This window comes from Epinephelus lanceolatus, chromosome 6 (assembly GCF_041903045.1).
Source record: "Epinephelus lanceolatus isolate andai-2023 chromosome 6, ASM4190304v1, whole genome shotgun sequence".
NCBI classification, from domain to species: domain Eukaryota; kingdom Metazoa; phylum Chordata; class Actinopteri; order Perciformes; family Serranidae; genus Epinephelus; species Epinephelus lanceolatus.
In genome coordinates, this window is record NC_135739.1 from 11,485,148 (window position 1) to 11,497,817 (window position 12,670).

The 12,670-nt window shown below is 42.7% G+C and overlaps 1 protein-coding gene across 3 annotated transcripts in view; it reads left to right on the top strand.

Annotated features, from left to right (window-relative positions):
* Positions 1–12,293, top strand: part of farp2 (FERM, RhoGEF and pleckstrin domain protein 2) — a 47,949-nt gene extending 35,656 nt beyond the window's left edge. Inside the window, exons 14-27 of one of the 3 annotated variants that reach the window (XM_078168607.1) lie at positions 1,222–1,406; positions 1,597–1,686; positions 2,746–2,879; positions 2,973–3,054; positions 3,142–3,379; positions 3,672–3,802; positions 3,897–3,965; positions 4,048–4,137; positions 6,614–6,696; positions 7,764–7,882; positions 9,066–9,205; positions 9,504–9,611; positions 9,708–9,859; positions 9,940–12,293. In XM_078168607.1, the coding sequence (XP_078024733.1) occupies positions 1,222–1,406; positions 1,597–1,686; positions 2,746–2,879; positions 2,973–3,054; positions 3,142–3,379; positions 3,672–3,802; positions 3,897–3,965; positions 4,048–4,137; positions 6,614–6,696; positions 7,764–7,882; positions 9,066–9,205; positions 9,504–9,611; positions 9,708–9,859; positions 9,940–10,033 (1,715 nt within the window). In that variant the 3' untranslated portion in view covers positions 10,034–12,293. Of the gene's footprint in view, positions 1–1,221; positions 1,407–1,596; positions 1,687–2,745; positions 2,880–2,972; positions 3,055–3,141; positions 3,380–3,671; positions 3,803–3,896; positions 3,966–4,047; positions 4,138–6,613; positions 6,697–7,763; positions 7,883–8,093; positions 8,258–9,065; positions 9,206–9,503; positions 9,612–9,707; positions 9,860–9,939 lie in introns of all 3 variants that reach the window. The other 2 variants (XM_078168608.1, XM_033620899.2) reach the window with 2 other exon arrangements.
* The last annotated feature ends 377 nt before the right edge of the window (positions 12,294–12,670 follow it).

The following is a 12,670-nucleotide window of genomic DNA, read 5'->3' on the forward strand; positions in this document are numbered from 1 at the left end:
TAGGTGTGATGTTTTATCCTGATCATTTTCTTCATTATTTAAAAACTAAATGAAACTCTAAGGACCAACTTGTGATCCCACGTAAAAATCTTTCAAAGCTGTTTTCACGTGCAGGAGCAACACACTCCAGATTGTATACTCCTTACTTTAGCTGCTCCTTTTGATTTTCTCCATGAGAGAAATTCTGTTCATATGAAATGCTCTTCAGTGCTGTAGAAAAAGAAGCCTGTATACAACAAGTCAGCACACATCGCCTTTATATGTCTAAGGCAACAAGCTTGTGTGCAGTTGGGGGTTGGGTCGGACTCGTACACAAGATTCCTCAGCCTAATTCCAGCTGAGTGTGTGTGTTTGGACAGGCTCTGTGCCAAGTCATTCCACAGCAAACCCTCGTCCTGCTGTGGAGCCCGACGTCCGCTCTCTTCCCCTCTCCTGTCAGTCCCTGTGGGCCACTTCAGATAAACTATAAACAACTATTTGCCCTCCAGACAAGCCACATTCCTGATAGCGTGAGCAATTATTTCCGGGTCGAGTTTTTCTTTTTTTTCCCCGTCTCTCAGCCTTCCCCCACTCCTTTTTTTTCCTCTCTGTCTAATAGAAGTGGAAGAACAGCTGTGGTGACCTGTGACTCAGTAAAGAGGACAGCCCTACGTTTCATCTGCGTGTTTTGTCTCCTGATTTGTTGTGTAGCGAAGCGAACAAAAGCTGAAGAGCCAGTTGTCTGAAACAGAGCCGGGCTCGTAGAAGTTGGCAGTGAATCATTTGTCCTTTCTGTAGCGAGCTCTGAAAACAATGGCAGGGGGAAAAAATGTGGGAACCATTACTTGCCTCGGTCTACTCTGCCGTCTCCCCTTTCATTTGTGGCCAACGTGTGTGATGAACCATTCCACTTGTTTTTGTTAAAATGTGCAGGCGGTGGTTTCTCTCTGAGAGGAAATGAGATAATTTTGGAAAAACAGGTTAGGTGAAGATGGAGTATATATTTGACTGAATGCGGCGTATTTTAGCGCTATTACAAATATGGTCATGTGAGTGACTGTTGACTTAAACGCCACACAAAAGATCGTGTTTGTTCTCTTGAAACCTCTACAGTTCTTTTATTTTTCACCTCCCCCACCTCTCACACTGCTGTCTCATGCTCTGATGCTCTGTTGTTTGTCTTGACTGATTTAAATCACTGATTAAATCTGATTTTTAATTCCTCTTTTCCCTCTTCGACAGACTCGGTCGTGGACAGCCCTCAGCTCTCGCCCCTCACTTCCAAAGGTCCCCTCTGCCTGTCCCCCTCCTTCCAGATGTCGACCCTCAGTCTGCCAGGCCAGGCCCCGTCGCCACTGCAGAGCCCCATCCTGAGCGAGGTGGGCAGCAATGCCAGGCTAGAGGAGGAGGAGGAGGGCAGGAGGAAGGTACACTGCTTACATGCCACCCTTCCACTCCCCCCTGCCTCACAACCCCCTTCTTTTAAAAGTAGAAATCACAAAACCCTAATTTATAACAAGATCAAACTTTGAGTTTGTATAATGGAGGGAAGGATTTGAAGTGTCTCTCTTAGTGTTGTCTGTCACTCAGTTTTGAAATGTCCCTCTTCTCCCTCAGCGATATCCCACCGATAAGGCCTACTTCATTGCCAAAGAGATTCTGACCACAGAGCGAACGTACCTGAAAGACCTCGAGGTCATCACTGTGGTGAGTGTTTTTAAACCCTGTTCTTATTTGGATTCACCAAAGCTGCGTTAAGATAATGTGGTCACTGAAATACAAACGCTGAAGTCAGGATTGTATGTAATCATATGTTAAAATAAAAAATAATTTGCATCAAAGGATGATCATAAAAAAGGTCAATACTTTATTGATCCCCGAGGGGAAATTATGATTCGTTACAGTAGCTCCGATGTAACAAAAAGGGAATCATAAGAAGTAAGAATAAGAGTATGAAATATATTTACTCATATATTGTAGTTAAATTTTCACACTTACTGCCTCAGCACAGTGACGATGTATATTTTATTTTAATATTTGAATTTTTACATCTTAAGTAGTGTTAAACACCGTAGCATAAGGCAGGTTTTATTTCATTTTAAAGTACATTTCATTTCTACTTTATTTTATTGCTTTATATTTACATAATTTTAAGAAATATGTACAGTTACGTGCATTGTATGAGGTGAAAAAAAAAACAAGTTAATTTATACAATTTATTAGTTTACAATGTCATATATTATTTTATTGTTTATTCCTCTTAATGATGATTGATTTATATAATTACTAGAACACATTTAAAACATGTTACTGAAAGCAAAACTTAATTTTATCTTATTTTTTATTGTTAGTTAGGTTGTTTATTTGCATTTTGGTAATAAATATGCAGCACTGTGACTGTTGAGCTGCAGTGAACGACACGATCTTTGGGGGGCGCCAGCGGGAGGCTTGCCCAGGGCACCACATATGCTAGAACAGCTACTGGATGCTGTCTCGGATTCGGAGCCGATTATGTTGAATATCCAGTGTGCACGCAACAAAGACGAGAGCATCAGATGATACAGGATGATATTAAAATCTCAAAAATAATAATAATGGACCCACCATTAAAAGAAAAGTTTTGAAAGCTTGATACAGTCCTCTAATAAAGAAGAGTACAATAAGCTGTTAACCTTTGAGATTTTATAAGCCCGCTTTGTCATTTTCTTCCATGATCGTTTATTGGGAGTGTATGCGTCATTAGCGTGTTGTCCCTCTTGTGCTCAGTGGTTCCGCAGTGCTGTGATCAAAGAAAACGCCATGCCAGAAGGCCTGATGACCCTCCTGTTCTCCAACATCGACCCCATCTATGAGTTCCACCGAGGCTTCCTGAAGGAGTTGGACCAGAGGCTGGCTCTCTGGTGGGTGCTCCTGCACTCTCTCTGTGTGATTACATGTGTGGAGGCCTCTGGTGAGATGCTAATAAAGACAACATCTGCAAATGTGTTTCTTAGGGAGGGACGCTCCAATGCTCACGTCAAAGGGGACTATCAGAGGATCGGTGATGTGATGCTGAGGAACATGTGCTCTCTTAAGGTGAGAATGCTTTGTCAGCTCTCTGGTGAAGACGGCCTCTCCTTTACAGAGCGGTCCTGTATTTGACACGTTTATTGTCGTCCTTAGGAATTCACCAGCTTCCTGCAGAAACACGACGAGGTGTTGACAGAGCTGGAGAAAGCCACCAAGAGGCTGAAGAAGCTGGAGACGGTCTACAAAGAGTTTGAGCTGCAGAAAGTCTGCTACTTACCCCTCAACACATTCCTGCTCAAGCCCATCCAGCGCCTCATGCACTACAAACTCATCCTGGAGAGACTGTGCAAGCATTACTCTCCCTCCCACCGTGATCATGACGACTGCAAGGGTGAGTTTTCCTCAGCTTGTGTCCTCCGCTTCTGAAGTTTTACTTGGTAAAGATAGTGGTAGCTGAGGAAGACAACTTTGAGAAAAAACACCTGCTGTGCTCATACCGTCAGTGATTGCAGTAATAATTTACTGGATGTTTGCGGTTTTACTTCAGATAATTATTCTTAAAAATATTTCGGATTTAAAACTTTTTAAGGTGAAATATCAGCAAATTGAAGATGTGTATTTTCTCAGAGTGGACTGAGTGACTTTCAGAAAACTGATGGAACGTCATTTTTGTTTACTCACAGAGGCTCTGAAGGAAGTGGCTGAGATCGCCACTCAGCTGCAGAGCAGTCTCATCCGGTTGGAGAACTTCCAGAAGCTGACCGAGCTGCAGAGAGACCTGATTGGCATCGAGAACTTGACAGCACCGGGCAGGGTGAGTGCAGTGACACGGAGCAGAGGGTAGAGGGCGCTGGGAAACTGTGTAAAAGCTTCACCCAGAGTACCTGACAACTGTCTCGTGTTTGCAGGAGTTCATTCGAGAGGGATGTCTGTACAAGCTCACCAAGAAAGGACTGCAGCAAAGGATGTTTTTCCTGGTTAGTACAAAACTACTACGACTGACTGTGATTAAATTTTTTATAAATCAGTATAGTTAAAGATGTTTCTGTCTCTTCTCAGTTCTCAGACATGCTCCTCTACACGAGCAAAGGTGTTACAGCGACCAATCAGTTCAAAGTGCATGGCCAGCTGCCCCTTCATGGCATGATTGTGAGTATACGAGCTCTAGTTCACCTCCTCTAACTTTTACCCCTCGTTAACCCTCACCAGCCCTGTAAAGGTCCCACTACAGCTCCTGGTACACTGTTAGAGGAACAGTAACCCCTGATGGTGACATGTGTAGGTTAGAATCATCAGTATGATCTGATCGGTGTGTTGAGAAGGGAGGGCCTGGGTCTCCTAACGTTGCATGTCTCTGCTTTACTCCTGGCTGCAGCTCATAGTGCTGGATGCACCGGTAAGTCCTCTGAGCTCTGCCAGTTTGGGATGCCCAAACTAGGGTTGGGCGATATGGTAACATTTTCCAGCCGGCGATTGGTGATATTTTCGCACAGGTGTGTTCTGGTGGCGGGTTCGCTGAGCTTCACGAGCTCTCATAGCTTTTTTAAGTCCAATAAATGAACCAAATAGAGTCACAAAACGTCAAGAAAGGAAATACTCTTACACCTGTTTCCTTTACTAAACAGAAAAATAAAACTGTGCAGGTTTCTCTCTTTCACTGAAAGACTGACTTTATTGTCTTGTTAATTCATAGTGAAACACTCTTCATTCAAACTCGTCTTGGTTGGTTTTTCTACTGTAGAATCCACTGGTGTGTGGATATATTTGTTTCTACTTTATATTCCTTCAGTCCAGCACCCGCTCCATCAGACACTGGGATGCGCGTCTTGTACTCTATTTCCATTGTTCCAACATGCAACTCTGATTTGTTCAAAATAAATCCTTAACCACAAAACCCGCCAGCAGGTTTGAAAGAATGCTTTCTTTAAAAAATTGCCCAAATTACATCATTTATCTCAGCAGGAAACTGTAAAAACTGGGGCTGTCAAAATAACGCGTTCATTTCAATTAATTTATCACAGAAAAAATAGCGTTTTAAAGAATTTAATGCTGATTAATCATGTTCTGTGGTGCCCTTTGACCCAGTGTGTCATTGAAGGCCACAGTGGCTTTGTCACATGATGGAGGCAGATGAGACGACGCTGCTTGGCCCTGTGAACGGAACATTTATATTTAAAAAATGTCCAGATGGAAGATTTGATAGGAGCACCATCCTCTGCAGTTTCTTTTTTTTTTTTTTTTTTAAAGATATTTTTTGGGGGCATTTTTGCCTTTAATGGATAGGACAGTTAAGTGTGAAAGGGGGAGAGAGAGAGATGACATGCAGCAAAGGGCCATGGGCTGGAGTCGAACCCGGGCCACTGCAGCAACAGCCTTGTACATGGGGCGCCTGCTCTACCACTAAGCCACCGACACCCCATTCTCTGCAGTTTCTGCAGTAAGGAATTTTCATATCATCGGAGGACTTGAAGGCTGAAATATCACCTCAACACAAAGCATTTATCGCTAGCAGGCAGCCTTATCAAGCCACATTCGACCAGGCGTTCAGACAAAAACTGAGTCAGTCTACCTGTGACCAACTAAGTAACTCCCTTACAAAATGGACTGCAGACCAGTTTGGGTGGTAGAGGACAGGGGGACAATTGTGACCAAAATCCAGCAGCTTTACTACGACACTTATACAGAAATTCTTTGGAATCAACATTTTTTAAATACTTTTACAGCAAAAGCTGATGTATGCGATCAGTTTAGATTAATTAATCACTGAGCATGTAATTAATTCAATTAGTTTTTTTGTTTTTTTTTTAAATTGCTTGACAGCCCTAGTTAAACAAAATTATTGTTGGATTTTCAACTTTCCAGTGGTCCTTGAACACATCGCGTACAACAAACACCTCTGTCAGGAAACAACCAAATCTAAGCTTAAAAGTGACATTTAGTCAAAGTCACTTTATCCTGTGTCTCGTTTAAAAATAAAACAAACCATAAACCGGAAACACGGCTGAAACCAACAGTTACATGACAGGAATAAAAGCGAACATCAGACACACTACAAGACGAGTAAAGGTTATAAAAATTCAGTGTGTAGATCAGGGTGTGTGCAGGTCCTTAAAATGTCTTAAATGTCTTACATCCAGTTAAATAAATAAAATATGTGGGGTCTCACTTTGTTTCAGTGCTGAGCAGCGTCTCTCACTCGTTCTTTGGAAGTAGACCATCGTCATCACCAATCGCTGATAGCTGATATATTCTTCCAGTCGCACAACCCTAACCCAAACCCTACCCTTCTTCTCCCATGCTTGTGTAGAGCAATCACCAAAATGCACACCCTGCAGATTACTCAAGATGGTTACAAATATTTGTAGTTGTATATCAAGCCAAAATAAACCCACAGACAAAGATTTTAGTCTTTAACTTCAGTCCTGATAGGAGGTTTAACAAACTCCTTATAGTTTACCTCCACACAGATACACATATAGATGCTCCAGTGGCAGCTCTGTCTTCCAGACTTTGTCTCCCCCTTCACTCCTGAGCTCAAAGCATCCTTTGTAAACTAATGTGTGATAGATTGAATGTATCCAGTATTAGGGTAATGTTTTCTGGGTTTCTCTTTTTTGGTTTGTAGGTTGAGGAAAGTGAGAATGAGTGGTCGGTGCCTCACTGCTTCACCATCTACTCTGCTCAGAGGACCATTGTCGTGGCTGCCAGGTGAGGAGGGGAAAGGACTGTTTTTTTATTGTAGTAGTTATAGTTCAGCTCCAATTTATCTCTTTTGGTCAAACAAATAAAGAAAAGGTTCGGATAATTTGTTTATAGCTTAATTAAAAGCTTAAGCAAAAGCAGATAAAATGTTTTCATCATATTTTCTTCATTACACCATGTTGTACTTCATTTTCTCTCCAACTACTCTGAACACACAACGTAAAAACCCACCTGTACATCAGTGCACTGTTGATCCGTCGTTCGTCTTTCACTCATGCAGTCTGTCGCCGGGATGTTCAGGAACATTTCCTGCATAGGGTCAGGTGTGAATGGGAAACCAGTACCACCAGTTTCCCACCTCAAGTCCTTCCTCTTTCACACTGCATACATATTGCAGCGTTATTCCGCCTCAGTGTTCTGTATGTAAGGTACAATCATCGAATGGGGGGACAGAATTGTCTCGCCCCTGAGCCTGGAACAGAAGTAGTAATAGTGTCATAACGATGTCTGTGTAAACAGGACAGCCAGTAGGATCGTGGGCGGTATATGTGTGTTGATTTGATGATGTGTTACAGTGTTGAGGTTTAAAACGTAGGTGATAGCAGTTAGCAGCTGACTCAGGGAAGAAAACCAGTCGCCAAGAATGTCCTCAAATTAGGAAAACTGTGAGGTCCAGGAGCTCCTTACCCGACTTCTTCTTCTGTGACACATTTAATACTATTCGACTTTTGGGTCAAAGCCCAGGGCGGAAAGTGTGGAGCGCACTCAGACCAGTTTGAGTCCGATTGACTGTATACATGCAGGAGTAATTCAACTCCCAATCACATATTCTGGGTGTGTTAGCCCGACTGAGAAATTCGATTAAGTAGTAACATGGAGTAACATGAGTTGATTTTCTCTGATGTCCTCACCTCAATATCTTTTTTTTCTGTCGAGTTTTATGGCAGTTGGCATCCATTACCACCACCTGCTGCATTATCCCTCTATTTCGGCATTTCCATGGTGTGTGTGAAAAGGTGCAAAATGCAAATGTTCCTAACTGTGTGTGAACAGGGCTTATGTTTGTGTTTCAGCTCTAAAGTTGAGATGGGGAAGTGGATTGAGGATCTGAACATGGCTATCGACATGGCCAAGAAGTCGCAGGAGAAATCCAGCATCTTTCTCGACGCTGGGCTCGGCGATCACTCCAACCGTAAGAGCTTGTTTTGACCTCAGTGTTCCGTGGAGATGTAGAAGAACTGGTGTAACTGATGGTGTGGAGATGTTTACTTTGTGTGGCTTTTTTATACTTTCCTCAGCTGAGTCAGGAATAATTTAAAAAAAAAAAAAAAAAAATCTTTTTCCTTCACACATTCAAATATCCAGTTAATCCCTTTCCTCCAAACAACTTCCCATCCCTTCAGGGTCATCTGATGAGGTTTCTCTGGAGCAGGAGTCGGAGGATGACATGAACTCCTCCCGAACTTCACTGGACAAGCAGACGCACCACCGTGCCAACACCACCATGCATGTGTGCTGGCACCGCAACACCAGTGTGTCTATGTCAGATCACAGCCAGGCTGTGGAGGTACTCCTCCTTTGCCCGCTTCAAGACACACATATACACACTTTTACACAGCCACACACACAGATAGTTTAACCACAGAGCATATAAAAGAAGTGGACGTAGCCTCTGTGACGTCTCAGAACCCTACGGCTATCGGTCTGATGACGATACGCCTCTGGGGGGCACCAGGCAATATTTGGGCTCATAATAGCTGGTCCATTTGACTCTAAATGGGACTATACTTTAGGAAAATGTTTACTGAGGTCATAAATCTGGTTAGAAGTTAATTTCCTCCCTTCTATATAATCCAACAGGAGTCGCCCCCTGCTGGCCATTAGAAAGAACACAGGTTCAAGGCACTTCATTAGCTGCACTTCTCAGACCTGGAAGTTACGTCCACTTCTTTTATTCACCCTTTGAGTTTAACTTACTTCTAAGTGACGTTCATCAACACTGCATATAGACGTTGGTGACAAACGGCTGCCATCGCTCTGCAGTCCATCTCTGCGTTTCACCTTTTCCTTCTAACCTTTTCAGTTTCCCTCTTTTTATTCTCCTGCTGGTGACTGTTAATATCCTGTGTTTCTACTGTTTCCACTGTTTGACTGAAGTTTGTCCTGGAAGGCTCTTTGTTCTGGGTTTCTTATTTAATTGAGAGGATTTTAACAATGTGCATGCAACACAGGGTTTTCTCCACCACTAACATTCTTACTCCACAGACCTGGAGGACTTCCTGCTCTTATTTTTCCCCTCTTACTTCCTCTCAAAGCTAACATGCTAACACTTTCTCTACACCCTGTCTTCTTCTTTTGTCTCTTCGCCCTCTCAGTCTTCGGCTCTCCGGCTATCTCACCAGAGCTCCCTCCTCGCTATCTCCTCGGTCAGGGCCAAAGACCAAACACCATCACACATGTTTGCTGGTACCGAAACCAGAACCTCTCTCTCACTGATTACCTGCGCATGAACCAGGTACCAGAACCACAGGCCCAGATAGATTACTACAAGAGGTCCAGTTAAAATACTTCTACAGTTTTTACTGTTCAGTGAGATGAGCGTATTAACACACTTAACATTTTAAAGCAGCACATTAACAGTCCTTATTAACACACAGATCTTTTAATTAATGCAGTTTGTCACAACCAAGCACTCACACACAAATCACTGAGTGTTATTCTGAATTAGTGATGAAACATCAGTCATAGTTTATCTTTAATCATATCTTATCATATCATATCATATCTGTCTGACCGTCATGTTCTCTGTGTAGAACCAGCTCTCAGGTTACCTCCTGAGGAAGTTCAAGAACAGTAATGGCTGGCAGAAACTCTGGGTCGTCTTCACCAACTTCTGCTTGTTCTTCTACAAGACTCACCAGGTTAGCCGACACGTCCTGACACCAGTTATTACGCTGCAACGCATTTAAAACGTGAGTGGGTGTGTTCTCAGACAGTGTGTTTATCTCTGTCTGCAGGATGACTTCCCGCTGGCGAGCCTCCCACTGCTCGGCTACACAGTCAGCACCCCCGAAGAATCAGACAGCATTCACAAGGAGTACGTCTTCAAACTGCAGTTCAAGTCCCACGTTTACTTTTTCCGCGCAGAAAGCGAGTACACCTTCGAAAGGTACGTTTCTAATCCCCACAACGTTGCAGTGCATCCCACAGGTCGGCCTTAAAGTCAACTCTGCTGTCTTGTCTTCACAGATGGATGGAGGTGATCAAGAGTGCAGCCAGCACGGCGGGCCGGATGAGCCTGCTCATACCCAAAGGAGGTCCCATGGAGATAAACGGAAACTAAGTCGAACATCATGTGTCTGGAGGCTGGGCCTCTGGGACGTCACAAAGACTGTCCACTCTCGTTCTTGGTGTAATTTTTTTATGTGAAGGGAAGACGATAACAACTGCAGACTGAAAGATACTGCCAGTTGAAGTGTTAACATTTCTCAGCCTAAAGATTTAATTCTAACGATCTGTGCATTTTTCTTGATTAATGATGTAAATGATAACATTTGTTCCCAGGATATAATGAAAGGGAGACGTGTACATTTTGATCAGTTTTTGCATGTGTGGCGCTCGATGGGGCCGTTCACATGGACTGATGGGAAATACTGTTATAATGGGACCAACACAAAGGGCTTTAATTCGGGCCCTGTAAAGGAATTTCCTCCTGAAGGGTACGTTCGGTATTTTTCAACCTGGATCCTTTTGTCCTCATGTGTTTGTGTCTAAGTGACGAATGAGAACGACTATTTTTGAAGCTGGTCCAGTTTTGCGTGAGAGTGCTGCAGCCAGGCTGCGATGTAACCACTCTGGACATGTTCACACGTCAAATTACTTTGACTAAACTGTTTTGTTTTTGCCACTGACAGGCTCAGATTGTCATTATAAATGACTGACTCTTTATAGAAAGGATCCCTACAGAGATAGACCTCTCTGCTAAAGAGGAAGATCCTTTTTGTTTAACCAGAAACAGTCCCAACATCGTCATCGCCAAACGCACCAGACTCCATTTAAATAAACAGTAATTTTAGCGTGTACAGAGCCAGCATGTTCTAACGTCTAACTGGGTAAAGTAAGGGTTTATTTCAACCAAACCAGAGCTGATGATTGTTGGAACAGTGTTAAGATGAAGCACGACGGCTTTTGTGTATTTTATTTTGTTTCTATCAACTTTGAATTAAGTGTTATTTTCAATCCTAAAATTACTGTTTATTTAAATGGAGTCTGGTGGGCATGGCTATGGCGATTTTGGGGCTGTTTCTGGTTAAACCAGAAGGCTCTTACTCTAACAAAAGGTCTATCTTTGTCGGGATCCTTTCCATAATGTTGTCAGACACTCTGAATAATAATCTGAGCCTGTCAGAGGCAAAAACAAACACTTTAACTGGACAGAAATTGATGGTGAACATGCACCAAGTGGTTAAATCACAGCCCGTTTTGCTGCTGCCAGCTGCAGCGCTCTCTCTCAATACTGGACTAGTTAAAAAAAAACTTTTGTCTCTTAGTCACCCAGACTCAAAAACATAGGAAAATAGTGTCCAGGTTGAAAAACACCAAAGTTACCCTTTAAGTACATGACGACTGAAGCTTTGTTTGGTACAGCTCTGCTACGACCGGGACACAGGTGATATACAGTATGTGGGAAATGAAGGTACAGGATCGTATGTGCTCTGTGCATTGTAAGAGTCAGATGTGTGTGTGGGAGATGGAGGCGAGCAGAAGGTTTACAGGATGTTGAAACAAGTTTACGAGGAGAAGACGCATGGGAAGCTTCGAGCAATTTAGCAACGTTGCTAAAGGTTTTCAGAATACATTTTTTCATATAAGCAGTATTTATTTCTATCTGAGGCTTTATTTTCCTGTGAATGGAAGGACGTTTCAAATGTTCAAAAGGGAGCTGTTCTGCTTAACTCTCCTGATTAGTCATAGGCAGCGTTATGGCCAGTTTGGTGCTACATTTCTCTCTTTTAATATCAAATGTAATCAAATGTATCCTGTTTTTATTTTTGCATATAGGGATAACAACCTGAGGAAAAAATGTGCAGTGGTTACTCTCGTGTTTACTGTGTGTACAAGTTGCAGATTTTCCTCCTAAAAATGAAAAACAAGAAGAACATATTTTGAAGTAATCGTACTCGGTGATGATGTTGTGCTGTGTCGGACTGTGTTAGACGAATGGGAGCTGACTTATGGGAGACACCAGTGACGCTTATTGTCAATTATTTAGTGCGCTACAAGCAACCGTGGTAGTATTTGGTATATTTTTTTGTATGAAGACTGGAATCTTTACCCTTCTGTGTGTGTTTGTGTGTGTGTGTGGTTGCGTGTGTGGAGAAGCCACTGGAGCTGTTAACGTAAGGTGATGATAGAGGTCATCTCCAAAACCATCTGACATTCTGTGTGTGTAAGAGACTCACTGTTGCACAGTTAACATACAGTATGTTACTCCTATTTATTGTTTAGCAGCATGTCATCAGGGCCGTGCTCCTGGATGCCCTCATGTAGTCCTCATGTTATTCCTTTGAAAATCTAACAAATAAAAGATCTTTTCAATCACACTCTCTGTCTTTGTGTTGTTAATCATCAGTGTGACAGACTGTGAGTTGGAGATTAATCAGAAAATGTTACTGTGGTAGGCTTAATGTATTTTCCCTAAGGTTCCCCTATGGTCCAACAGTGCTATGCTTACGCAGCAAAAATTTTTTGCCACCAGTCTGCACCATTTTTATGCCTCCACACTGGCAATAGCCGTGGCCTGAGGCATTATGTTTTCAGGTCGTTCGTCCCATTCTTTTGAATGAAATATCTAAAGAACACCTCGAGGGAATTTCTTCAGATTTGGCACAAATTGAACTTGGACTCAACAATGAACTGACTGAATTTTGGTGGTCAGAGGTCAAGGTCACTGACCTCGTCTGTCTAATTCTTGTGACCA